Here is a 25,040-nt window from a genome sequence, read left to right on the forward strand (position 1 = left end):
TTCATTGGTTGCAATTCAATATATCTGTGAACAGGCTAAGGATGAGAGGAAGCAGGTTGAAAATGAAAGCATTGCTATATTTTCAATAGATATTGTCAAAATAACTGTAAAAAATGGAATGTTTGAATAAACCTGAAATGACTGTATGTTAGCATCTGATGGGGATGTGTTTTTGGATGCCGTGAGGTTTAGCTGTATGTTAGCATCTAATGGGGCAGTGAGATGTAGCTCTATTTTACCATCTGATGGGAATGTGTTTCTGGTGTTCGTATGATGTTGAGCTTGGAGTCTTGGCTTGTTACTCTGAAGATTTTTAATTACGATGTTCGATGACTGTGTGAATGGAATATTTCTAAAAAGTGGCATAAGTCTTTAACTGTTTTCCTACAACCATATTTCAAATTGAGATGTATAATTTGTGTTGGTAATGTACCTTGTGTTTGCTGTAAAGGTAATGTTTCAGTTGATGTCATCAAATTTATAAGTGAATTTTCTAGGACACCTTAACATGTTGTATCCTAAAGCTTGAAAGCTTCCAGCCACATAGGCATCCATACATTTTGAAATTTTGTTTTAAATTTCAGAGCTGAAACTATGAAATGAAACATGGACCACCAAGAAAAGCATGGGTTATAACGATTAACACAAAATACTTTAATATCAACACGTGTGATTCAGGTCATTTTAACATTCACCTGAACGTCCACCAAGATGATCCTCTCAGACAGAAGGAGGTTAAAGTCCGAGAGGAGGCCGAGTTCGTGACTGATGTCTCCCAGGCTGGCAGAGGTACTCACAGTGTTCTATATTCCTCTGTACCACATGTAGACATGTCCATGTACCTTAGTATGACTGAAACAGTGTAGTGTTAAAGGGAGACCTGGTGTGTGCCAGTATAAGGTTCTAGCCTGTACTTACAGTGTACCACATGTAGACATGTACATGTACCATAGTATGACTGAAACAGTGTAGTGTTAAAGGGAGACCTGGTGTGTGCCAGTATAAGGTTCTAGTCTGTACTTACAGTGTACCACATATAGACATGTACATGTACCTTAGTATGACTGAAACAGTGTAGTGTTAAAGGGAGACTGGGTGTGTGCCAGTATAAGGTTCTAGCCTGTACTTACAGTGTACCACATGTAGACATGTACATGTACCATAGTATGACTGAAACAGTGTAGTGTTAAATAGAGACTGTGTGTGAGCAAGTAGAAGTATCTGCCCAGCTCGAGATTGTTTTCAAACTTATATTATATTGTGTGTCAGCCTTGCAGTTAATGATAATCATAACTGACAAAAATTGTTGGCACCAGCCACATGTAACAAGTACTGGACTGTGATCCCCTTTGAGATTTAGTATTGCATTTGTCATTTCAAAACCTCAGTATATGTTTTACAAAGAATGCATGATCTTCGGGGTTGTTTTTTTTTAATATCAGTAATTGTGAAGTTTAATCATAACTTTCGATCTTGTTAAAAGTTTACTTTTCTTTCCATGCTTTTTTGTGCAATGAATATCAGCTCTGTTAGTAAGGAGTGTATCTACATATTTAACAAACGTTATCTATTTGTAGGTGAGCCTCAGGTTCAGCTTACAGGAGTGAGGTCAGAGGTCAACGTCTTTATGTCGCCAATTTGGTGGTACCGAGTACAGATGTGAGTGACTTTAGTTTTGCGTCGCTTTTAGCAATAGCACGGCGAGGGACACCAGAAATAGGGGCTTCACACATTGTACCCATATGGGGAATCGAACCCGGGTCTTCGGCGTGACGAGCGAACGCATTAACCACTAGGCTAGTGGAAGTGTGCAAGTGCAGATGAGCTATCTCCACAGTACATGGGCTTTGTGTTTAGGTGTCGTGTGACAGTCGTTATCACCATCAGGTGACGCCGGCATATGACCTATATTACAAGGAAGCCGAACCTCCAGGTAGGTGTGTGCTGTACTGTCGCGACATATTCCAGAAAAGCTGTCTTGACAAGATATATTTTGCAGTCTAAATCAGCGCAATACATACGTGAGTATCGTAGATTATGTAATATCTATGTTGCCCTTGATTTAAGTTTTCACAATCAGGCGTCAGGACAAACAGGTAAACCCTTCATTGTAACTCCCACCTCAGACCCCATTCCTCGAAGTGTGTTGTGTGTGATGCATATGATATTGTACTTACAAACATGGAACTACTCTACCTAACGTTGTGACAGTGAATCGGGGTGTTAATTGTCGGATATTAGGGTTAGATAGATTCCGTTTCTTTCTAAACATCAAGCTGGAAGGTTCCAGACTTGACAGCAGACGACCTTGAGGTGTACAATATCGTAGATTGTAGTGCATGAAGTGGTCGTTGTCGTCGTCACGTGACATGGAGGACTTGTTATCTAAGAGGCGTAACTGTGCAGTGGATCGGTGAAACAAATCTCTACTTCAGCGTCTATGTGTAGTCGGGTATGTAGATCCAGGAACAAGAGTTGCGGGTGGAAAAATAGCTAATGGCTTTAGGTGGATCATTATTTGGGAAATAGAGTGGTATTGTTATAGGTAGAACGAGGGGAATGACATGGAGGTAGATAGTTTATTGTGTGCCCGTACACGCCTCTACATCCTCCCGTTTTACACCTCCACCTCCCCTCCTATCTGTACCCGTCTCTCTCTCCCTCGTACACGATTCTCCCTCTTACTCTTACCTGTCTCTCACTTAAACCCGTTTCCGCCTCTCCCTCCTCCACCTCCTATCTGTACCCTTCTCTCTCTCCCTCGTACACGATTCTCCCTCTTACTCTTACCTGCCTCTCACTTAAACTCGTTTCCACCTCTCCCTAATGCCCTGTTCATACTCGTAACTGCCTGTAAGTAGTATATAGCCCTATATCGCGGGCCAGAAATCGTGGGTGTTGTTGTTTAAACGTCGCGTGGACGACGACTATACACAATCCATTGACATGTTGCACACCGACGTGAAGCTGGTTCCCAGGGCCAACTGGTGGTATCATCAGAAGTGACCTGTCTTTAACGGGTTCGAAGACGGGGCGCTTTTAAGCCCGATTTGACCCGATTTACGGCAGTATTTCACGCTGCAGATGCTTGTTATGTTTCGTACATCGACCACAGGGTTTTGTCGTTACTATGGATCGAAAGCCCCGTGTCTTAGCTTTCACGTCATGTGCAACACGTGCGGGTGTCGTCACGTTTTCCCACCCTTAAAGCCCCCCGAAGCTAAGCCCCGTGCGTGTGACGGGAGCCAAAACAGCTCAGATTTCATATCAAAAGGGGTTTGATCTCTGCATCCCGCTTGCACTAATCGTTTCGCACCCGGAGAAAGAAACATATGCACGCATATCATATATGAAAATGTTGCCACGTGGACAAGGCACCTGGGATCGTCACGGGGTCGACGTGGGGCACCTGGTTGGACGTCCACGTCCATTTGGCCATCTGATATAGACATGTCTTTACCAAGAAAGAGCCTTGCTCTGCGATCATCTTTTATACGTCGCGTGGACGACAAATATACGCAACCCATTGACATGTTGCACATCGACGTGAAGCTGGTTCCCAGGGTCAACTGGTGGTATCATCAGGAGTGACCTGTCTTTAACGGGTTCGAAGCCGGGGCGCTTTTAAGCCCGATTTGACCCGATTTACGGCAGTATTTCACGCTGCAGATGCTTGTTATGTTTCGTACATCGACCACAGGGTTTTGTTGTTACTATGGATCGAAAGCCCCGTGTCTTAGCTTTCACGTCATGTGCGACACGTGCGGGTGTCGTCACGTTTTCCCCACCCTTAAAGCCCCCGAAGCTAAGCCCCGTGCGTGTGACGGGAGCCAAAACAGCTCAGATTTCATATCAAAAGGGGTTTGATCTGTGCGTCCCGTTTGCACTGATTGTCTCACACACGGATCCCCTTTTGCTACTGCTGTATATAAACACAATGGGCCGAAACGACAAATATAGAGTTTTGGAATTACGATAAAATGATGATCTACCGGACAGGGCATGTGCGTTTAAACGTACCTACACATACACTTACGAATGGAAAGCCAGAACTGGGCATTGGCTTTTGACGTCAAGTGGACGCCATCCCTGCCTAACAGTGCAGGTCCCATCCTCATGTGCTGGCTGTGGTCCCAAAAGGTGGCATCCAGACGGCGTCGCAACATCCTCTTCAAGCGCCGATTCGTCTCCTCCACCTTCCGCTTGTAGGCAGAGACCGTCATGTTCCTTGGTTTTACCCTCGGGAACAGACTTCCTATCACTGCTCTGGAGCCGGGCCGTTTCCACCGAAGGTAGTCCAGAAGATCCAGCAAGTCCTCAACCAGGTTCTGAGGATCAGTTGACGCCGACACGTCGTTCTCTCCCACTTGAAAGAAAACAATGCCCTGGAAACCTGCATCAAGGGCATCCACCACTGCTTTCATCCGAGCGACAGTCGCCCCTCCTATCCCACGCACGGAAGTGATGATGCCACGTGGAGGGGGACAGATTTGATCAAGTCGCCGCACGAAGCTATGTCCCAGGATGGCAAAGTGGACGGGCTTTGAAACAGGACCTTTAAAAAAGTGTGTAGGCCATGGCTTGAATGAAGTCTTCAACAATGAGTTGTGTCAAACAATGTTAGCACAAGTGCCGTGATGCTTGTATCTGACTGCTAGGTATATATAGCCCGGGCGATTGAAAAGTGTTTGTATTAAGCTCTGCATTGAGGTCACAGAGTCAATCAATCATTCATGGATTAAGGCCGGTTGGTAGCTTAAACCTGACACGACTCACTCATCCCATTCACTTATGCGATTAAACAACCGATCAACGATTGGCGCTTTCAGTCGTAATTCCCGCCACTCGGTTGGCTTCCATGTCTCACTCAGAAACTCTCGGATTAGGCATTACAATCAAAACATCAGAGCAGAGCCTGTGTGCCCCACCACAACAAGTGCCTCTGCAAACGTGACGCCAATCAAGGCTCATTTGAAGACAATGAGGTGAGTAAGAACTCACTATGAAGCTACTTAAGGGATGTAATTGTGTGAAGGTGACCTTTAGTAACAAACAATAAGAATTAAATATCACAAAAACGTGTCTCCGTTTTCTTCACATGGAAATAAAGACAATACCAAGGCTAAACGTAGCAAAGAAATCGTTTTATTCATCCTTCCAGACAACATCAAACCAAGTGCAAACATAGCAAAATTCAGTTCGCCATCACACCAGGTGGAATTAAAGACAATACCACGGCTAAGCGCAGCAATGAAAAACCAGACAACATCAAACCAAGTGCAAACATAGCAAAAATTCAGTTCGCCATCACACCAGGTGGAATTGAAGACAATACCACGGCTAAGCGCAGCAATGAAAACGTTTTATTCATCCTTCCAGACAACATCAAACCAAGTGCAAACATAGCCAAAAATTCAGTTCGCCATCACACCAGGTGGAATTGAAGACAAATATCCGGGCTAGTTCGTAGACATTGAAAGCATGTTCCCCTCACCTGGAAACAATACTATCAATGCCTCGGCCGGCCTACCGACTCAATTCATAGAACTTGAGCCAAGTGTAGAAAATCACTTGAGCCAAGGATTATATTTCAGTTTCACATGCCCGACTTTACCTCGATGTTTTTTCCCGTTTAATTTACTGGTATTATTAGTTCTTTGTTGTTATTGTTTTAAGTTTATGTCATTGCGGTTTGGGTTAGGGATTCAGCTTAAAGAGAAGGCCGTAGGCTTTTAGTTTTAATTTATGTTTTTTTTCGGTTTTGGTTTACGTTTTAACCTTCTTTGTTTTAAGTTTATGTCATTGCGGTTTGGGTTAGGGATTCAGCTTAAAGAGAAGGCCGTAGGCTTTAGTTTTAATTTATGTTTTTTCGGTTTTGGTTTACGTTTGAACCTTCTTTGTTTTAAGTTTATGTCATTGCGGGTTTGGGTTAGGGATTCAGCTTAAAGAGAAGGCCGTAGGCTTTTAGTTTTAATTTATGTTTTTTTCGGTTTTGGTTTACGCTTTAACCTTCTTTGTTTTAAGTTTATGTCATTGCGCGGTTTTGGGTTAGGGATTCAGCTTAAAAGAAGGCCGTAGGCTTTAGTTTTAATTTATGGTTTTTTTCGGTTTTGGTTTACGTTTTAACCTTCTTTGTTTTAAGTTTATGTCATTGCGGTTTGGGTTAGGGATTCAGCTTAAAGAGAAGGCCGTAGGCTTTTAGTTTTAATTTATGGTTTTTTTTCGGTTTTGGTTTACGTTTTAACCTTCTTTGTTTTAAGTTTATGTCATTGCGGTTTGGGTTAGAGATTCAGCTTAAAGAGAAGGCCGTGAGGCTTTAGTTTTAATTTATGTTTTTTCGGTTGCGAGAGAGAAGGACTTATTATTGCCCACATCGATGTTTTTCGTCCCCTTTAATTTACCGGTATTATTAGTTCTTTGTTTCGTGTTGTTATTGTTATTTTACGTTTTAACCTTCTTTGTTTTAAGTTTATGTTACTGCGGTTTTGGTTAGTGATTCAGCTGAAAGAGAAGGCCGTAGGCTTTTAGTTTTAATTTATGTTTTTTTCGGTTTTTAGGTTAGCGTTTTAGATTAGAGAGAGAAGGACTTATTGCCTTTTCACGCTAGTTTTATGTTACATCGGTTTGTGGTTAGTGTTAGTTTAGAGCGAGACAGTGTTAACTTGTACTTTTATTTTTGCATTCCCCATTTGTAAGACGAACATGATCATGACGAAGCATTTGTGCATCACAGTCATATACCAAGAATGGATAACCATAGCTCACGCATTCAATACTCTAACAATTGCATAATGGACTGATGATTCAAACATGTCAGCACAAATATATAATACTGAAACATTAAACCTGGAAGGATACAACTTTGATTTCAAAGTCCGATTGCTGTGATGGCGCGGTTGAGTCTCACGCAGGAAGGTCGTCGTGGTAGATCAGATCTCTGTGAATTCTTCAGGTACTGTTGACAATGGCAGTGGAGCTGCTACACGTGATGAACAATACATACTACAATTTACATCAACATGCATAACAAACGTCAGAAAACGTCAATGTCCGTCTGGCGTGTAGTGCCATTGCGCCTACCCATCAATTGGGTGACTTCGCATACATAGCTGTAGACACTACAGCAATATACCTCTCCTTTCCCATATGCCACACCTTAGGGGAATTGCAAAGATTTGACACGGCAAATCATGCACAGTTACCACCAAATCGCCTCTGAGCGCCTGCGGGACTCGAACTGGTTTGCCTGCGCCAGCTACCGTTCCGCCGCTAATGCCTCTCCTCTAAGGGTCGCCCCTTCACTCCCATGCAACACCATCATTTCGTCCTGCTTCCAGGAGAAATCAACCACCGTTTGCGCTTGCTTACTGCCAAGTCGCCTCTGAGCCCCTGCCGGGATTCGACCTGGTTGGCCTGCGCCAGCCAACGCTTCGCCACCATCGCCTCTCCTCTATGGGGCGACCCTTCACTCCCATGCAACACCAGCATTTCGTCCTGCTTCCAGGAGAAATCAACCACCGTTTGCGCTTGCTTACTGTCAAGTCGCCTCTGAGCGCCTGCCGGGATTCGAACTGGTTTGCCTGCGCCAGCTACCGCTCCGCCGCTAATGCCTCTCCTCTAAGGGTCGCCCCTTCACTCCCATGCAACACCATCATTTCGTCCTGCTTCCAGGAGAAATCAACCACCGTTTGCGCTTGCTTACTGCCAAGTCGCCTCTGAGCCCCTGCCGGGATTCGACCTGGTTGGCCTGCGCCAGCCAACGCTTCGCCGCCCTGGAAGCGGGCCAACTCGAGGGACATGTTACCCACTTCGGTACCATTGTCCACCTTTCTGAAGAAAGGCGACTTTTCCGGCTGGACATCTTCAGGCATGTCACCACGTATATACCGGCGGTAATCCCTGAACATGTTGTACTCCTCTTTGCACAAGGTTATGCTGACCAGGAAGCTCGTGGACGTCTTGCGGTCCATGAACGAAATTTGGTACCTGCCGCCAACGGATCGTGCCTTATCAAAGTCAGCCAACTTCATACAGGATGCCACCGAAGGTCTTTGGGCATGACCAAGTTGAATTATCCCACAGGACAGGTACCGCATCACCAGGCGCTGATCGTCATCGGATTGTCGATCTGCCTTTGCCCGATCCAGGATGTCCCTCACCTCCTGTCTGGTTGCAGGATCTGTGTATCCCTTTGAGCAACGGAAATGGATGGCGGTTGCCTGGTTTCATCTCTGAATTCTGCAACAGATTTATGGGCTTCCTCGCGTTTATATTGTTTACTTACACCTGTATATGAACAATTTGTAGCACTTGTAAACCTACGCAAATTATCGCAAACCCTGGGTGACATTTTAACATATGTTTGACAGTAGGTGAGAAAGGATTTGACTGCTGCCATGTAATTTTTAATGGCACCTGCAGAAACCCCGTTTTGCGAAAATACCATGTTGAAATGATGTATTTCATCTACGTGCTCAAATATATCCAAAATTGATACAAGCCATATTACTATTTGGGAATACCTGTTTTGGATAAAATAGAAAAACTTAGAAACGCGGTGACATGTGTCCCCAGCATTACGCCCTGCTTTTTAAGAATATTGGTTAAATATTGCTTAAACCCTGAAAGTGTGGGTTCACTTTCAGGGAACCTATCATATAAGCCAGAGTTAGTTAGATTAGCCCTGACTGAGTTGTGTTGGTAATTATACCGAGTACCATTTCTGGTCGACCCAGTTAAACCAGTACTGGTACTCGGCATTGATTATTATTTGAAGGAGAGGCTACAGGTGCGTCCTCTCCTTGTATTGTGTGGCCAAAGTGTTTTAGTACCCTGATGTACTCAGGGATTTGGTTTTTGTTTATTGTGAATGTGCCACAAAATGCCAATAGAGCCGACATGGATACAAGCTGAGTAGCTGTATAAGACTCGCTTTGGCGGAGATTTTGGGCATGAATGGCGTTTATAGCAGCAGTAGAACTGTTAGGATAACATTTTTTTAAATGCGCAACGCCTTTGTAATATGTTTTGCACTTTTGACAAACCACTGATACATTTGTGGAAGGCATACTGGCAAAAGATTCACTGTACTATGTTTCTGGGAGCTACAGAAAAGGGCCTTGATGTCACAGTTTTGTACTTGGATATTTTAAGAACCCTATTTATGCTATGTATCAGTTTGATATATTGAGCAGCGTAGATGACTTATTAAAAACAAGCAAAGGTAATAAAAGTAAAGTTCACTTGCCAATAGGGATCGTCAACGCCGACTGGTATTCGTCCACTAAGACACTCGGTCTGTGATGATGATATTGTGAGCATTCACTTATATTACCACGTCCCCGCCAGATAGCCAATGGAATGGTTTAGATGAAGGTCACTGTCATGTGACCAAGTCGGATGTTTTAAGGGAGAGGAGGAAATTGTGAATTGCCCATCTCCATTCTATGCATGACGTCCATTTGAGGGGCAAGGGCACGCCAAAGGTGTGAATTGCCCATCCCAATGAAAACCAAGCATTCTATGCACATGGCCGAAATCAGTCGGGCGACAAGATTATAAAATCACAAAGCTGCTTATCAAAAGAAGGATATCTTCACGGTGACGAAATTAAATTTGCTGATTAGTGGTACATCTCCGGAAATTACCTGCCACGCCTCAGACTAAACAGTAAATACAGCAGAGTGATATACAGCTAATGAAGTGATAATTAGATTTACAGGAAGCTAGATATGTGCATGTATATACAACGAATCCATGAGGACAGGTCAAACAGACGTTATAAAAACAATGATGATACGTAGATGTGATATATAGAGTGTGATATAAAGCTAATTAAGTGACAATAGAGGCGGCTTTTGTGATAAAGTATAGCTGTCATAGCGCCGACGGGCCGACGGAGCATGCACGCCAGATCATAGATTTGATCCGGTATCAGGAAAATATAACTGCGCGCAGAGCCCGACTATCAGGTGTGACTCGAATGCACATTATACCTTGGCAGAACCGCATTTTCAAGGGCTTTCCGATACACTAACATTATAAATAATAACACTACAGGTATTGCTGTTATGGTTAGATTCCAAACGCTTGTACTTTTTAGTTCTGTCAAGCATGTTCATTCCTGTATTGCTCAACTATCTAATGTTGCACAACAACATATTACATATTCCCAGAATCCCCATGAATAATCTTGCAAATGCACTATATGTAAATATTAACACCGCCGGTATAGCCGGTGTACAGATTCATCTAAATTCCGCCAATCTTTATCACGTCCCATATATTTTGCAGTTCGCACATTAACACTTATATAGCTCCACCACTGAATGTGCAACACGTGCGTATTATACATTGTCTAAAACACGCCTTAATAGGCTTTCAAACGCGCTATAGACATGTATATTCTGAGGTGATCTGTAAGAATAGTAGCCGTTATATCACGACTGCGCGTGTGTTGGCGAAAATTGCTATATCACAGAAGAATTGAACTTCAGTAAAATTACACAAAACATCACGTCGGAGTTTCAATCTGGACTGGTTACCAGGGGCAGCACAATATTCACGTTTGTATATTTGGAGAGAGCGTTTCCCAAGGTTTCCAAGAACGTATAGCATGCATAGATATGACAAAGTAAAAGGCTTGAAAAATGCCATGGCGCAGGCGACTTCCACCGGAGGCTGGGTGGAACAAATTGGGTGGAAGAAAAACGCACAGCTTAAAATCACAGAAACCTTAATTGCTCGGCTATAAAGTTGCGTAAAAACAAACGGAAACATTCTCCGTGTAGCCACAGGACACAGCTATCCAACGACGCGCGGCATGCGCGTGTAAGGCGATTTATGCAGCCCCCAAGGTAGCCGTGCTGAAATAGGTGATACAATCTGGGAGGCCTTAATGGCGGCAAAATCTATTTTTAGCTATGGGGCTTTATAGGGTCAAAATATATTTTTAGACCATGAGTCATGTCAACACCTGCTGTTTCTATTTTTAGAAGAGTCTATATTTAGACCATGACTCATATCAACATCTGGTGTTTCTATTTTTAGACTGGTGGGTAATATAAAGTCCCCCGAACAGCCCCATGTCATACACAGCTCAGTCACTACACCTAGTGATTACACATTGTGGATATACTCCATACCAGTGTAATTCTTTTTGGATTACTAAACAACCTGTGATTATACTGTGTGATTCACTGGATGTATATTTTCAATAACTCAGCCTCTCAACTACACATCTCTGGAGTGACTACACATTATACTACCAGTGTATTTCTCTTTTATCTCAAAGCGAGCGCCCGTTATCGCAGTATAAATTACCGTCTGACTAACTATAACTATTGAGAATGTGAAATTCAAATGTGTACAACGTCCTACCTTCAGTCCCTACATTGTTACACAGAATACATCGTAACACAGATTAAGATTTTCATCATCATCAAATTGTGTTGGGGATAAAGACTATTCTAGTGTACATGAAGTCAACTTACCTCTGTTCATCATATCCATATGAATGACATCAGGGAATAACACATCCATAGGTACCATTTCATGATGTTTTGTTGAGTATGACAAGACAGTCATTCATGTGGAGACAACAGATTGATTCACACTGTTCTCCAACTATGAATAAGACATTTGCCCACCCATGACTCCGATGTAAACACAAAATACATATAACAAACATTTTCCTATGACAGTACTCAACCATGCATGCACAAGCGTAAAACTAGGTCACAGACCGCGTCCCCGCCGCCATTTTGTAAAAAAAATGATAAATAAATAGTAAACAAATAACAAAGTCCTAGTCATGCCCGCCGATGAAAAAAACTGAGTAAAATGTTGAAACTCATAGCGAAATCACACACAGCATGCTTCTCACCAAAATATCCCATGTAGAACCTACTTTAAAATCCCACATAATCATATGAATAAACACAGCCCCATACACACACAGAATACAACCTATAGAAAGTTGATTACACATTACTCACATATGCCATGAGCCTACTTTAAAACTCACACACAATCACATGAATAAACACAGCCCGATACACACACATAGGATACGACCGATAGAAAGATGATTACACATTACTCCCATTTGCCATGAATCTTTCAATCCCAACACAATAAACACAGTCCAATCATAATCACAATCTTTTCCTAGGTTCATCGTTTTTCTAAACTACAGCTAACTCTACAGAACACACTGTCATTCTACCTGATATCACTGTCATTCTCTTTACTGAGGGTGATATTAGTGATAACTCTACAGAAAACGCTGTCATTCTACCTCATATCACTGTCATTCCATTTACTAAGAGTGATATTAGTGATAACTCTACAGAAAACACTGTCATTCTACCTCGTATCACTGTCATTCCCTTTACTGAGGGTGATATTAGTGACAACTCTACAGAAAACACTGTCATTGTACCTGATATGACTGTCATTCCCTTTACTGAGGGTGATATTAGTGATAACTCTACAGAAAACACTGTCATTGTACCTGATATGACTGTCATTCCCTTTACTGAGGGTGATATTAGTGATAACTCTACAAAAAACACTGTCATTCTACCTCGTATCACTGTCATTCCATTTACTAAGAGTGATATTAGTGATAACTCTACAGAAAACACTGTCACTGTACCTGATATGACTGTCATTCCCTTTACTGAGGGTGATATTAGTGATAACTCTACAGAAAACACTGTCATTCTACCTGATATGACTGTCATTCCCTTTACAGAGGGTGATGTTACTGATAACTCTACAGAAAACACTGTCATTGTACCTGATATGACTGTCATTCCCTTTACTGAGGGTGATATTAGTGATAACTCTACAGAAAACACTGTCATTCTACCTCATATCACTGTCATTCTCTTTACTGAGGGTGATATTAGTGATAACTCTGCAGAAAACACTGTCATTCTACCTGATATCACTGTCATTCCCTTTACTGAGGGTGATATTAGTGATAACTCTACAGAAAACACTGTCATTGTACCTGATATGACTGTCATTCCCTTTACAGAGGGTGATGTTACTGATAACTCTACAGAAAACACTGTCATTCTACCTGATATCACTGTCATTCCTTTTACTGAGGGTGATATTAGTGATAACTCTACAGATAACACTGTCATTCTACCTGATATGACTGTCATTCCCTTTACTGAGGGTGATATTAGTGATAACTCTACAGAAAACACTGTCATTGTACCTGATATGACTGTCATTCCCTTTACAGAGGGTGATGTTAGTGATAACTCTACAGAAAACACTGTCATTGTACCTGATATGACTGTCATTCCATTTACTAAGAGTGATATTACTGATAACTCTACAGAAAACACTGTCACTCTACCTCATATGACTGTCATTCCCTTTACTGAGGGTGATATTACTGATAACATTACAGAAAACACTGTCATTGTACCTGATATGACTGTCATTCCATTTACAGAGGGTGATATTACTGATAACATTACAAAAAACATTGTCATTCTACCTGATATGACTGTCATTCCATTTGCTGAGGGTGATGTTTCTTATAACATTACAAAAAACATTGTCATTCTACCTGATATGACTGTCATTCCATTTGCTGAGGGTGATATTAGTGATAACTCTACAAAAAACACTGTCATTCTACCTCGTATCACTGTCATTCCATTTACTAAGAGTGATATTAGTGATAACTCTACAGAAAACACTGTCACTGTACCTGATATGACTGTCATTCCCTTTACTGAGGGTGATATTAGTGAGAACTCTACAGAAAACGCTGTCATTGTACCTGATATGACTGTCATTCCCTTTACTGAGGGTGATATTAGTGATAACTCTACAAAAAACACTGTCATTCTACCTCGTATCACTGTCATTCCATTTACTAAGAGTGATATTAGTGATAACTCTACAGAAAACACTGTCACTGTACCTGATATGACTGTCATTCCCTTTACTGAGGGTGATATTACTGATAACTCTACAGAAAACACTGTCATTCTACCTGATATGACTGTCATTCCCTTTACAGAGGGTGATGTTACTGATAACTCTACAGAAAACACTGTCATTCTACCTGATATGACTGTCATTCCCTTTACTGAGGGTGATATTAGTGATAACTCTACAGAAAACACTGTCATTCTACCTGATATCACTATCATTCTCTTTACTGAGGGTGATATTAGTGATAACTCTGCAGAAAACACTGTCATTCTACCTGATATGACTGTCATTCCCCTTACTGAGGGTGATATTAGTGATAACTCTACAGAAAACACTGTCATTGTACCTGATATGACCGTCATTCCCTTTACAGAGGGTGATCTTACTGATAACTCTACAGAAAACACTGTCATTCTACCTGATATCACTGTCATTCCTTTTACTGAGGGTGATATTAGTGATAACTCTACAGATAACACTGTCATTCTACCTGATATGACTGTCATTCCCTTTACTGAGGGTGATATTACTGATAACTCTACAGAAAACACTGTCATTGTACCTGATATGACTGTCATTCCCTTTACAGAGGGTGATGTTAGTGATAACTCTACAGAAAACACTGTCATTGTACCTGATATGACTGTCATTCCATTTACTAAGAGTGATATTAGTGATAACTCTACAGAAAACACTGTCACTCTACCTCATATGACTGTCATTCCCTTTACTGAGGGTGATATTACTGATAACATTACAGAAAACACTGTCATTGTACCTGATATGACTGTCATTCCATTTACAGAGGGTGATATTACTGATAACATTACAAAAAACATTGTCATTCTACCTGATATGACTGTCATTCCATTTGCTGAGGGTGATGTTTCTTATAACATTACACTAAAACCCTGTCATTCTACTTCATATGTGATAACATTACATACTGTTTAAAAAAGATAACAATTAACATCAAGTAATGATCTTTCACTATCGCAGAAAAACGAATGACAAGGGAGGCTTCATTGTGCAAAAATACATTTGTCATTCGTCATTCGCTGTCATTCGTCATTCAGATTAGGGAGACCCAACAAAGCGCATTAAATCTTGGCGCCAACAGCCCCGACCTAAAACCGGTTCTGTCAAACTGGATCGCAAACAGTTCTATCAAACCGGTTCGCAAACGGTTCTGACCCAAAATGGCTACATGTCCAAACCGGCTACATGTCCAAAACGGCTACATGTCCAAAACGGCTTTGTAGACCAAAACGGCTTACAACACAAGTGACCATTTGTAATAGCTTATGTATTTATAAACCTTTTCCTATGACAGTACTCAACCATATATATATATATATGATCATACGATTACGATTACGATTGTTGTTATCTCGTATTCAATACAATGAACTGAAACAGTTGTTATCTTCAATACAATGAACTGAAACAGTTGTTATCTTGTATTCAATCAACAGGAATGACGCTTAAACTGAAACTTGTATGTCTGATAATAGTATGATCATGTTAAAAATTTCTGTGGATTCAGTGAAATAGGGTTGAAATTCCTATTATAAAAACCAAGAATTGTACAACAGTTGTCTTATGTCAATCCTCCAGCAATACATTCAGTGAGTTTAGTACACTCTCAGCAATAGTCCACCTCTCTGGCGGTGGTCTGTACATAATTGCCCAGACAATCCAGTGATCAACAGCATGAGCGTCATTCTACACAATGCACCATATGTCAACCAGCGAGCCTGACCACCCGATCCCGTTAGTCGCCTCTTACGACAAGCATGAGTTACTGAAGGGTAACCCAGACCTTCATGGGTACAATACATTAAGAAACAAGAGAGATATACAGATTTCATTGTTTATTAGCTCCGTTTCAAATGAGTAGACATTAGGATAGGAGCTCTCCCAAATGCCTACTTTACATCTGTTGTCTTATTACCCTTCCTCATCCACCTGTCCTTCACTCTCTTCATCAGATGTTATGTCTTCATCTTCAGTCATGCCTTCGACCCAAGACTTATATTGGTACAATTTTGAAATCACTTCATGAAACATATTATTTGTGTCTTTTACTTGTTTCAGTATTCCTTGTGTCTTTGGACCATACTGCATATGGTACAGATAAGTAATAAATCGGGCATATGTCTCTTTAAACGTGCTCCACATCAATTTGTTCAGTTTGGCTTGAATCATGTCTTCGTTTAAACCTCTTTTTATGTACAGCTGTCGTTTCTCATCCAAAAAGTCTTTATTCAGCTCACGCGTACGTGAATACATTTGTCTTATACCTTGCTCTTCAAGATCAGCCATCTTATTTTTCCTGTTGTGTGTGACATCGCTTAATGATTCAACATCATCGTCCTCATTTTCCATTTCAGGACATTGTTTATCGTGTAAATGTCTTTGTAAGTTATGGTTAGTGCTAAACACTTGACCACAATAGTCACAGTCCACCAGAGGACGTGGTCTCTTCACAGGTGAGAAGTTGTTGTCTTCCTCCCACTGCCTTTTCACTTGGGGTATCCCAGGAGGACCCACTGAAGACTTTTCGGGACACCAGTTTCTTCTGTGTTTTTGCAAATCTTGCACATCTTGAAACATGAGTCCACAGTCATCACAAGATGGCATGGTTGAGAGGTTTTCTTCACACGTCTGCTCACGCTGAACATCTAACTTGGACTGAATTGTCCTGGCTTGGAGGTGTCCTTTTAAACTGAATGCATTGGGACAAAGTCGCATATGGGGAGGTGTTTGGGGTTTTAGATCAACCAACAAGTAGCCATAAGGCTTCTGGGTAGCCCTTTGAAACGGCTCCATGAAATGGTCTGTGTTACCTGGATACATTTGCCTCGCCAAAGTCATGATGGGTTGTTGATCGATAGGGTTGTTGAACAGAAGCAGATAATGACAGTTTCTTCATTTGTGGGATCCTTACTGAAATACAAATTCTGGTTCAAGGCGATCACTGAGAGATTACGATGATGACTTCCTTCCGTAAACAGATCTGTAATGCATGGATCTTTGCTCGCTGTCGACATTAAGTCATCGAGGATAACCACGTTCACCACATGGGGGTCCAGAAATGCATCCTTTTCGAGATCAGAAGGAATGCCTTGATGAAATTCCACATAGGGATAAACATGGGTTTGAATGGCATTATACAAGGGCTGCCATCGTTTGTAGAGCCATATAATACGTTCAGGATAAGGTTTAATGTTCATCCTTTCTAGAATCTGTTTCACTAAGTAGGTTTTCCCACAGGAGGTTGGCCCTGAGACGATCATGGTAAATGGATGTCACAGCCTACATTCTTCCAATGACTGGGTAATACTTTCTGATGAATGTGGTTGAACTGGCTGCTGCTGCTGCTGCTGCTGCTGTAGTGGTGGTGGTGGTGATGGTGGCTGCTGCTGCTGCTTGATATCTTTTGGATGTTTTGTTCGAATATGACGGGACAAGTCATGAGCCCAAACATATTGTTTGGAGCATACGGGACAGGGATGCATAATGATGTTCACACGTCAACAGTCCTACTACAAATGACACATTTAATCTTTCGTCTCTATTTAAAAATGTTTTCATTCGCTTTGTGTTTTCCCTATGGACGACACTTTCCCTTTCTCTCTTCAACTTGGCTTTAGCTTGTTCGACCACTTGTTGAGTAGGGGTAACAAAATTAATCTTAGGTTGTTCTGAGGTTTCTTTCGGTTTATCTTTCTTCCACTCTGGGTCATACAGTTCCAAATATCGATCGACAGACATCATGGCAGATTTTTCTCCCCCCACGTGTTATAGAATGATAAGGGTCTCCTTCAGCCATGAGCATGTAAAACCGTGTCCATTTATCAGCATCAGGTATGAAGAGTTTGTATCGTGGATTATTCATGATGAAAACGGGAGCGGCTTGAGGTGATGCGTCACTGTCACTGGTCCACGGCTAAATGAAGTTAGATAGCCCTTGTGGCCTGTTATATATACAGATATCTTCATTGACCTTGGGCTTGGTATAGCTTTCAACATCGCTGCCAGGATGGTTTGGATGCACTACTATGGCAAAAAAACCCGGGTGTACCAGGTGTACTAAGCCAATGCTCTATCAAACAACCAGGCATTTTGAATGGCCTCATCTCTAAGTGCATTGACAAACTGTGGTTTCAAAACAAATGCTACGATTGGCATGTTACTGGCAAAAAGACTCTTCCACATACTGTCTGCCGTCCACAGGGGGTGAACTAATCTTCATAAAAAAACCGCTAGATAGTTATTTCTATGATTTTTCCTCAGGAAACGACGCCTTTCATATCGAGTCACTGGTAATCTTCCCTTTAATAAGCTATTGATAATACCATTGATGGCAAGAATCTGTTCTCTGTTCATTTCTAAGATGTCTTGTCGAATCTCCTCAATGTCTTGAAACATTAACATGAACCTTAAAAATTCGTAATGTTTCAACACGTACCTAGCCATACTATTTCTAGCAAACAAACTCTTATCGTGGTAGGGATCTCAGTGAGATTAGTATTTGAGTAAACCTCTATTTATACTATACATAGTCAACCAAGGCAGACATACTCTTAACATTGATTTATTTCCAATAGTCACACATTTTACATCAAACTCTTGGTTGCAAATCCACATGACTACCCCAACGGGTCACCTCTTTCTGAGGTACTCCCACCAGGGCCAAATACGGACAATCTGGAGACCATTTTTCATGTTCGGCCCAGGGATCATCATCTACTTCCCAGTTCTTGAGAACGAGACCACATTGAAAAAACTTGCAAGCGTCCCCTCTGATTAAGTACACAAATCCTGCCTGAGCCATGTGACTAGGACTCTGTTTCATCTGCACTGGCCAGTCTTTAAACGAATCGAGTCTTTTCTGGAATGAAGTCCATTCAGTCTTGATTGCACAGCAATCGGCAACGACAGTCTTGTCGAATGGGTAATGTCCACACACATCCATGATATCCCAGAGCAGTGGTAACACGTCCGCACAGTACAGTGTCTAAACCAAGAATGGCTTTACACCCAGTAACTGTAGTAACTAGGGTTGCAAAAGGAACACTGGAAGTATCCCATCTGGTTTTGATGATCGTCCTGAAGCATACAGGGTACCATGTCCTTCAGTTCTGGCACAAAGTCAAACATGACTCTTACACAATCTACCAGATTTTCCCACTGATCTAGGGACAACAGAATACATTGGTTGGTAGGTATCACTCTACCACTTTTCTGATCATTCTCCCACTGTCGCACATCAATACCATTGTCGTCCCAGGAAGCGTACATGTTCCCTCCAACATGGACGTGTGAGTACCTTCCCTGCTGTTTCAGCTGCACGTGAACACTAGACACTTCCAGCCAGTGTTTCAAGGTAAGCACGATGCCTCGTTTGGTTGGGTAGCACTTGCCACTCGGGTATACTTCGTACTTACCTCACATGAATTTCTAGTTTTCCATTCCATGTCTTGGCTGTCACATAGACGTCGTCCCCTAGATGTAAATGGCATCTGTGATTTGGAAGTGTTACCAGGGCCTCGTTATCACAACTCAGAATATCACGGTGAACGGCTTCCATTTTCAAGGCCAATAGAACCAGTAGAGTCAAGAACATAGAATGGAGAAGGGACGTTGTCCGACTGAAGTCAGAATGATATGGAGGACTGTTCGGGGGACCTTATATTACCCATCAGAGTCCAAAAATAGAAACACCAGATGTTGATATGAGTCATGGTCTAAATATAGACTCTTCTAAAAATAGAAACAGCAGGTGTTGACATGACTCATGGTCTTAAAATAGATTTTGACCCTATAAAGCCCCATAGCTAAAAATAGATTTTGCAGCCATAAAGGCCTCTATACTACTCCTGTACCTACTACCCGTACCCGCCTCTCGATATCTCCCCTGCGTTTGCTCCTACCACTACCCGCCTCTTACTCCTCCCCTCCTATCACTCCTACATGTACCTGCCTGTACCTACTACCCGTACCCACCTCTCCATATCTCCCCTGCGTTCGCTCCTACCCGTACCCGCCTCTCCCTCCTCCCCTCCTATCACTCCTACATGTACCTGCCTATATACTACTACCTGTGCCCGCCTCTCCATATCTCCCCCTGTTCGCTCCTACCCGTACCCGCCTCTACTCCTCCCTCCTCACTCCTACATGTACCTGCCTATATACTACCCTCTCCCGCCTCTCCATATCCCGCCTTCACCCGCCCTCCCTATCTCCCCACCTCCTGTCCTATCACCCGTACCCTACCCTGTGTCTCGCTCCTACTGTACCTCCCCCTCCCTCCTCCCCCTCCTATCACTCCTACATGTACCTGCCTGTACCTACTACCCGTACCCGCCTCTCCATATCTCCCCTGCATTCGCTTCTACCCGTACACGCCTCTCCCTCCTCCATTCCTATCACTCCTACATGTACCTGCTTGTACCTACTACCCGTACCCGCCTCTCCATATCTCCCCTGCGTTCACTCCTACCCGTACCTGCCTCTCCCTCCTCCCCTCCTATCACTCCTACATGTACCTGCCTCTCCCTCTGTCTGTCACTCCTACCAGGCTCTTCCTCTTAACTCTTCTCCCGCCTTCCTTCCTCTCAATCCTCCATTTCTTTCCAACTCGTACCCGCCTCTCCCTCCTCCCCTCCTTTCACTCCTATTCGTACCTCCCTCTCCCTCTTCAATAGCCCTCCCTCCTTCCCGGATCTCCCTCCTACCGGTACCTGACTCCTACTTCCCACCTGTACTGCTGCTTCCACTCCTGCACTCAATCCAACCATATACCCGCCTCTCTTCCTCCTCCTTTGTGTTCCTCCGAACTGTACATATCTCTCTCTCATCCCTGGCTCCTCTCCTACCCCGTTCACGTCTTTTCCCATTTACCCGTACCCACCTTTCCCTCCTACTCATACCATACCTCTCTCTCCTCTACTTCTCTCAATCCCCCTTCTCGTCTCTCCCCCTACTTATTCCTCCTCTCCTTTCTTCCTGTATTTTATATCTGCCTTTACCTTTGCTAATCATACAAATCCTCTTCCTCATCCATCGCTCCTGTTCTACCGTAACCTCTCCTCTCTCCCTCGTTCTGCCTCCTTTCTCGCCCTCTCCTCTCCCTCGTCAACCCCTCCTACTCCTGTCTCAATCCTCCCTCCTTCCCGTCTCCTCCCTCCTCCACGCTTTTCTTCCAACTCGCACCCCCACCCCCGTCTAACTCATCCCTTGTCTTAATCCAACCCGGATCTGTTTGTACCTCCTACTCGTACACGTCACCCTCCTTGACGGCCTCCCTCATACTCATGCACGCCTCTCTCCTCCTAGCCCTCTCCTACCAGTACCCGCCTGTACCTCCTACCCGTACCAGTCTCTCCCTCCTTCTCAGCTCTACCCTGCTCTCCCTCCTACCTATACAAAATGTACATCCCTGACTCCCTCATACCCGTACCAGTCTCTCCCTCGTACCCGTACCCGCCTGTACCTCCTACCAGTACCAGTCTCTCCCTCCTACCCGTACCCGCCTGTACCTCCTACCCGTACCAGTCTCTCCCTCCTACCCGTACCCGTCTGTACCTCCTACCAGTACCAGTCTCTCCCTCGTACCCGTACCCGTCTGTACCTCCTACCCGTACCAGTCTCTCCCTCCTACCCGTACCCGCCTGTACCTCCTACCAGTACCAGTCTCTCCCTCCTACCCGTACCCGCCTGTACCTCCTACCAGTACCAGTCTCTCCGTCGTACCCGTAACCGCCTGTACCTCCTACCCATACCAGTCTCTCCCTCCTACCTATACAAAATGTACCATCCCGTACCTCTCTACCTCCTACCCGTACCAGTACCAGTCCCTCCCTCCTACCCGTACCCACCTGTACCCTCCCCCACCAGTACCAGTCTCTCCCTCCTACCCGTACCCGCCTGTACCTCCAACCTGTACCTGTCTCTCCCTCCTACCCGTACCCGCCTAGACCTTCTACCAGTACCAGTCTCTCCCTCCTACTCGTACCCGCCTAGACCTCCTACCCGTACCAGTCTCCCCCTCATTCCCGGCTCTACCCTACACTCCCTCCTACCTATACAAAATGTACATCCCTGGCTCCCTCCTACCCGTAAAAGTTTCTCCCTCTATGCCTGTACATCCTACCCGCGCTAGCCGCTCCCTCCTCCCATGTTCTTCCCCCTACCCGTACCCGCTTCCTACCCTACCCGTACCCGCCTCTCCCTCCTACCCGTACCCGCCTCTCCCTCCTACCCGTACCAGCCTGTAAACTCCTCCCAGGCAATCCCTCCTACCTATACATCCCTTGCTCCCTTCTACCTGTGAACGTCTCTCCCTCTACGCCTGTACATCCTACCCGCGCTAGCCGCTCCTTCCTCCCATGCTCTCCCTTCTACCCGTTCCCGCTTCCAACCCTACCTGTACCTACCTCTCCCTCCCACCCCCACTCTCTCTTCCTCGTACCTGTACCCCGCATGTACCCCCTACCGCACCCTCCCCCATGCTCTCTCTCCTACCGGTACCCGCCTCTCCATCCTACCCGTACCCGCCTGTACCTCCTACCCGTACCAGTCTCTCCCTCTTACCCAAACCCGCCCTTCACTTCTCACCTGTTTTCTCCCTTCTGCTCCTATCCGCCTCAACCTCACTCTCACCTCCTAGTAAACTCAATCTAACATGAGTTTTCTACTCAAAAAGAGTGCACAAATATATTTTCTTGAATCAGTATGCCATTCTTGATAACATGTTCGTATTATTGAATTGAAGTGATTTAGGACAATAATATGTTTGTTTCAGAATGGACGCCTTCCCCAAATGTTCTGTCTGCCAGCAGCAGTTTACCCTGAAGGGCCCCGCCCCCTACCTACTGCCCTGTCTACACGCTGTGTGTGAGACGTGTGTGACATCTGCAGCTGCCGGTGTGATATCATGCTCCACGTGTCAGAGGGAGGTCAACCTCAAAGAAACAACCCTCCAGCAGGATGCAGTGAGACAGAAGGAAATATTACACCTGACGGTCAAACATCGCCCCACAGAGCTTCTCTGTACACACGAAGATGACGGCAACCAGGCTGTGTGTTGGTGCCCAGAGTGTGAAGAGTTACTCTGTGAATACTGCCAGAACATGCACAACAGTTTCAAAGCTACCAGACGACATGTTGTTGAAACCATTGTGGACACGGCACCGGGAAGCATGAAGGCTGAACCAGTTTGCAAACTTCACAATCGTTATCCTCTGGAATATTTTGACAAAAACTGTAACATTTTAATCTGTACAAAATGCAGGCTTGGCGACCATGCTGAACACGACGTTGAGGATTTAGACGTAGCTTCTGATGCTGCTGAAAGGCGGATAAAACAACATGGGAAGAACGTGACTGCACATCATACGTCTCACCAAGCATATCTGAAGAGCATCAGCAAAGTCATCAATGACACAAAGAAGAAAAGCAGTGCTGTGAAGGAGACGATCCACCACACATTCCGTTCTCTCTGAGGACACAACTCGATCAAAGAGAGACGGATCTGATCATCGATCTTGACAATCAGACGAAGCAGAAACTGTCAAATCTACACATAGAGCAGGTTACCTCTGAAGGCGAGAGTGAACGATGCAAGTGGACCTCAGACTACATCAAGACAGTACTCAGATATGCTTCGAACTCGGACTTTCTGACACTGGAGAGTTCAATACAAGAAACAACGAAGACTTACCTCAGATCAGTTCCACAAGAGCTGCACTGTTCACCTGCAGCCGCATTCAACATGAGAGGACTGGAGAAATTGAAATCCGACATTTCTGAGTTTGGGTCTCTCGTTAGAGATGGATCAACATCTGATGAACACACTCTGACAGGTACTGACTCTGGCAGTATATGTTATATATTAGATTTGTTTACTATTTCCTAGCATACTGTCAAGTATTTTTGATTAGGCTTTGTCAGAAACATTGATAGCTTGTAGATGTTTCTCTTGACCATTCATTTAATTTGACTTTAAGATGGTGAACTGATGCTCGTTCTATTCCTTTTTAACACAAACTCCGTGAAGCATAAAATGATCGATTGGTAACAGTTGTTGGTTATTTTACAGACAGAGGTACACAGACAGATGATATCCATCTACCTGACCCGGAGAACACACTCACGCATGTAAGTAATTCTTAGTAAGCATACATATATACGTCTCGTAGTCTCTGAGGTAATAATTATTGTCACCTGCGTACATATTATGTTCATATTGAACTTATGCTTGTATGTTAGAAGTGAAACAAGCCTACTGTTTTGTGAATCTTGAATTGCGACATTGAAATATATTCTTTCGTTTCAAGCTGAAGCTTCCGGAGGCTGCTAACGATCCAGCACCACTAACACAGTTTGGTGAGATTTTTAGATTACTTTGCAAAACGTAACGAGGGAAAACATCGTTACCGTATGTGTCCCTTTATTTTGTATGCCATATTTTCAGAAGCACATGCTTCCAACTCCTTTATGAATTAAACAGATATAGTTATGGATGGGCAGAAAATGGCCTCATAAAATATTTATCCAAAGTATATCTTATGTGAACAATTTTTGGTCTTTTCATATTGACATGATACTGTGATACGTGTAAGCTTAGAGGGCAGATATCTGATACGTTATCAATAGCCGTTTGTAATGGACAGAAGCTGAGGCTAAACAATGTTGAAAAGCGACTCTACTGATATTACAGGGACCAGATCTGTCTTGGCAGATATTTTGTTGGGTACAAAGGTGGAGTGCATCTTATTTTGAAAAAAAGTACCAAGCATAGAAGTTACAGATTATGGTTTAATGTGTATGAGCATTTTTGTTCTTCAAGCTGGGAAATATTTTGCAGATGCGGGGACTAAAACCTACAGTCTGGAAACAGGAACAGGGACCAAGTTGACACTGCAGTGTGAGTATAATCAGTTACTTGCTTGGCGACGTTCACAGCTTGATGTTATGTCATTGTGCGCCCACAAACAGGATAGGTTACTGGATGAAGCGCTCTTTCCTGACCTGTAACCACAGGATGCTGTCCAGGTTTGCTG

The 25,040-nt window shown here is 43.5% G+C and overlaps 1 protein-coding gene across 2 annotated transcripts; it reads left to right on the forward strand.

Annotated features, from left to right (window-relative positions):
* Positions 1 to 1,891: 1,891 nt before the first annotated feature.
* LOC124269812 lies at positions 1,892 to 25,034 on the forward strand. Of its 2 annotated transcripts, none has more exons than XR_006896617.1 (5): positions 1,892 to 2,021; positions 22,781 to 23,840; positions 24,077 to 24,135; positions 24,315 to 24,415; positions 24,845 to 24,928. XR_006896617.1 is itself a non-coding variant. In XM_046704850.1 (5 exons), exons 2-5 carry the CDS (start codon positions 23,750 to 23,752, stop codon positions 25,012 to 25,014), a joined length of 369 nt encoding a protein of 122 aa, XP_046560806.1. In that variant the 5' UTR covers positions 1,892 to 2,021; positions 22,781 to 23,749; the 3' UTR covers positions 25,015 to 25,034. The 2 variants fall into 2 exon arrangements, 1 of the variants encoding a protein (XP_046560806.1); XM_046704850.1 differs by having other exon boundaries at positions 24,315 to 24,363; positions 24,845 to 25,034.
* Positions 25,035 to 25,040: the final 6 nt, after the last annotated feature.

Source organism: Haliotis rubra, unplaced genomic scaffold, assembly GCF_003918875.1.
Source record: "Haliotis rubra isolate DU_JTF1 unplaced genomic scaffold, ASM391887v1 Scf1479, whole genome shotgun sequence".
Lineage (NCBI taxonomy): Eukaryota > Metazoa > Mollusca > Gastropoda > Lepetellida > Haliotidae > Haliotis > Haliotis rubra.

Excerpts from the sequence above, each read along its gene's own strand:
- LOC124269812 (XM_046704850.1), top strand. The coding sequence starts at position 23,750 with ATGAGAGGACTGGAGAAATTGAAATCCGACATTTCTGAGTTTGGGTCT. Across the intron at positions 24,136-24,314 it reads CGGAGAACACACTCACGCAT|CTGAAGCTTCCGGAGGCTGC; the intron begins GTAAGTAATTCT and ends TTTCGTTTCAAG. Across the intron at positions 24,364-24,844 it reads AGCACCACTAACACAGTTTG|ATGCGGGGACTAAAACCTAC; the intron begins GTGAGATTTTTA and ends AATATTTTGCAG.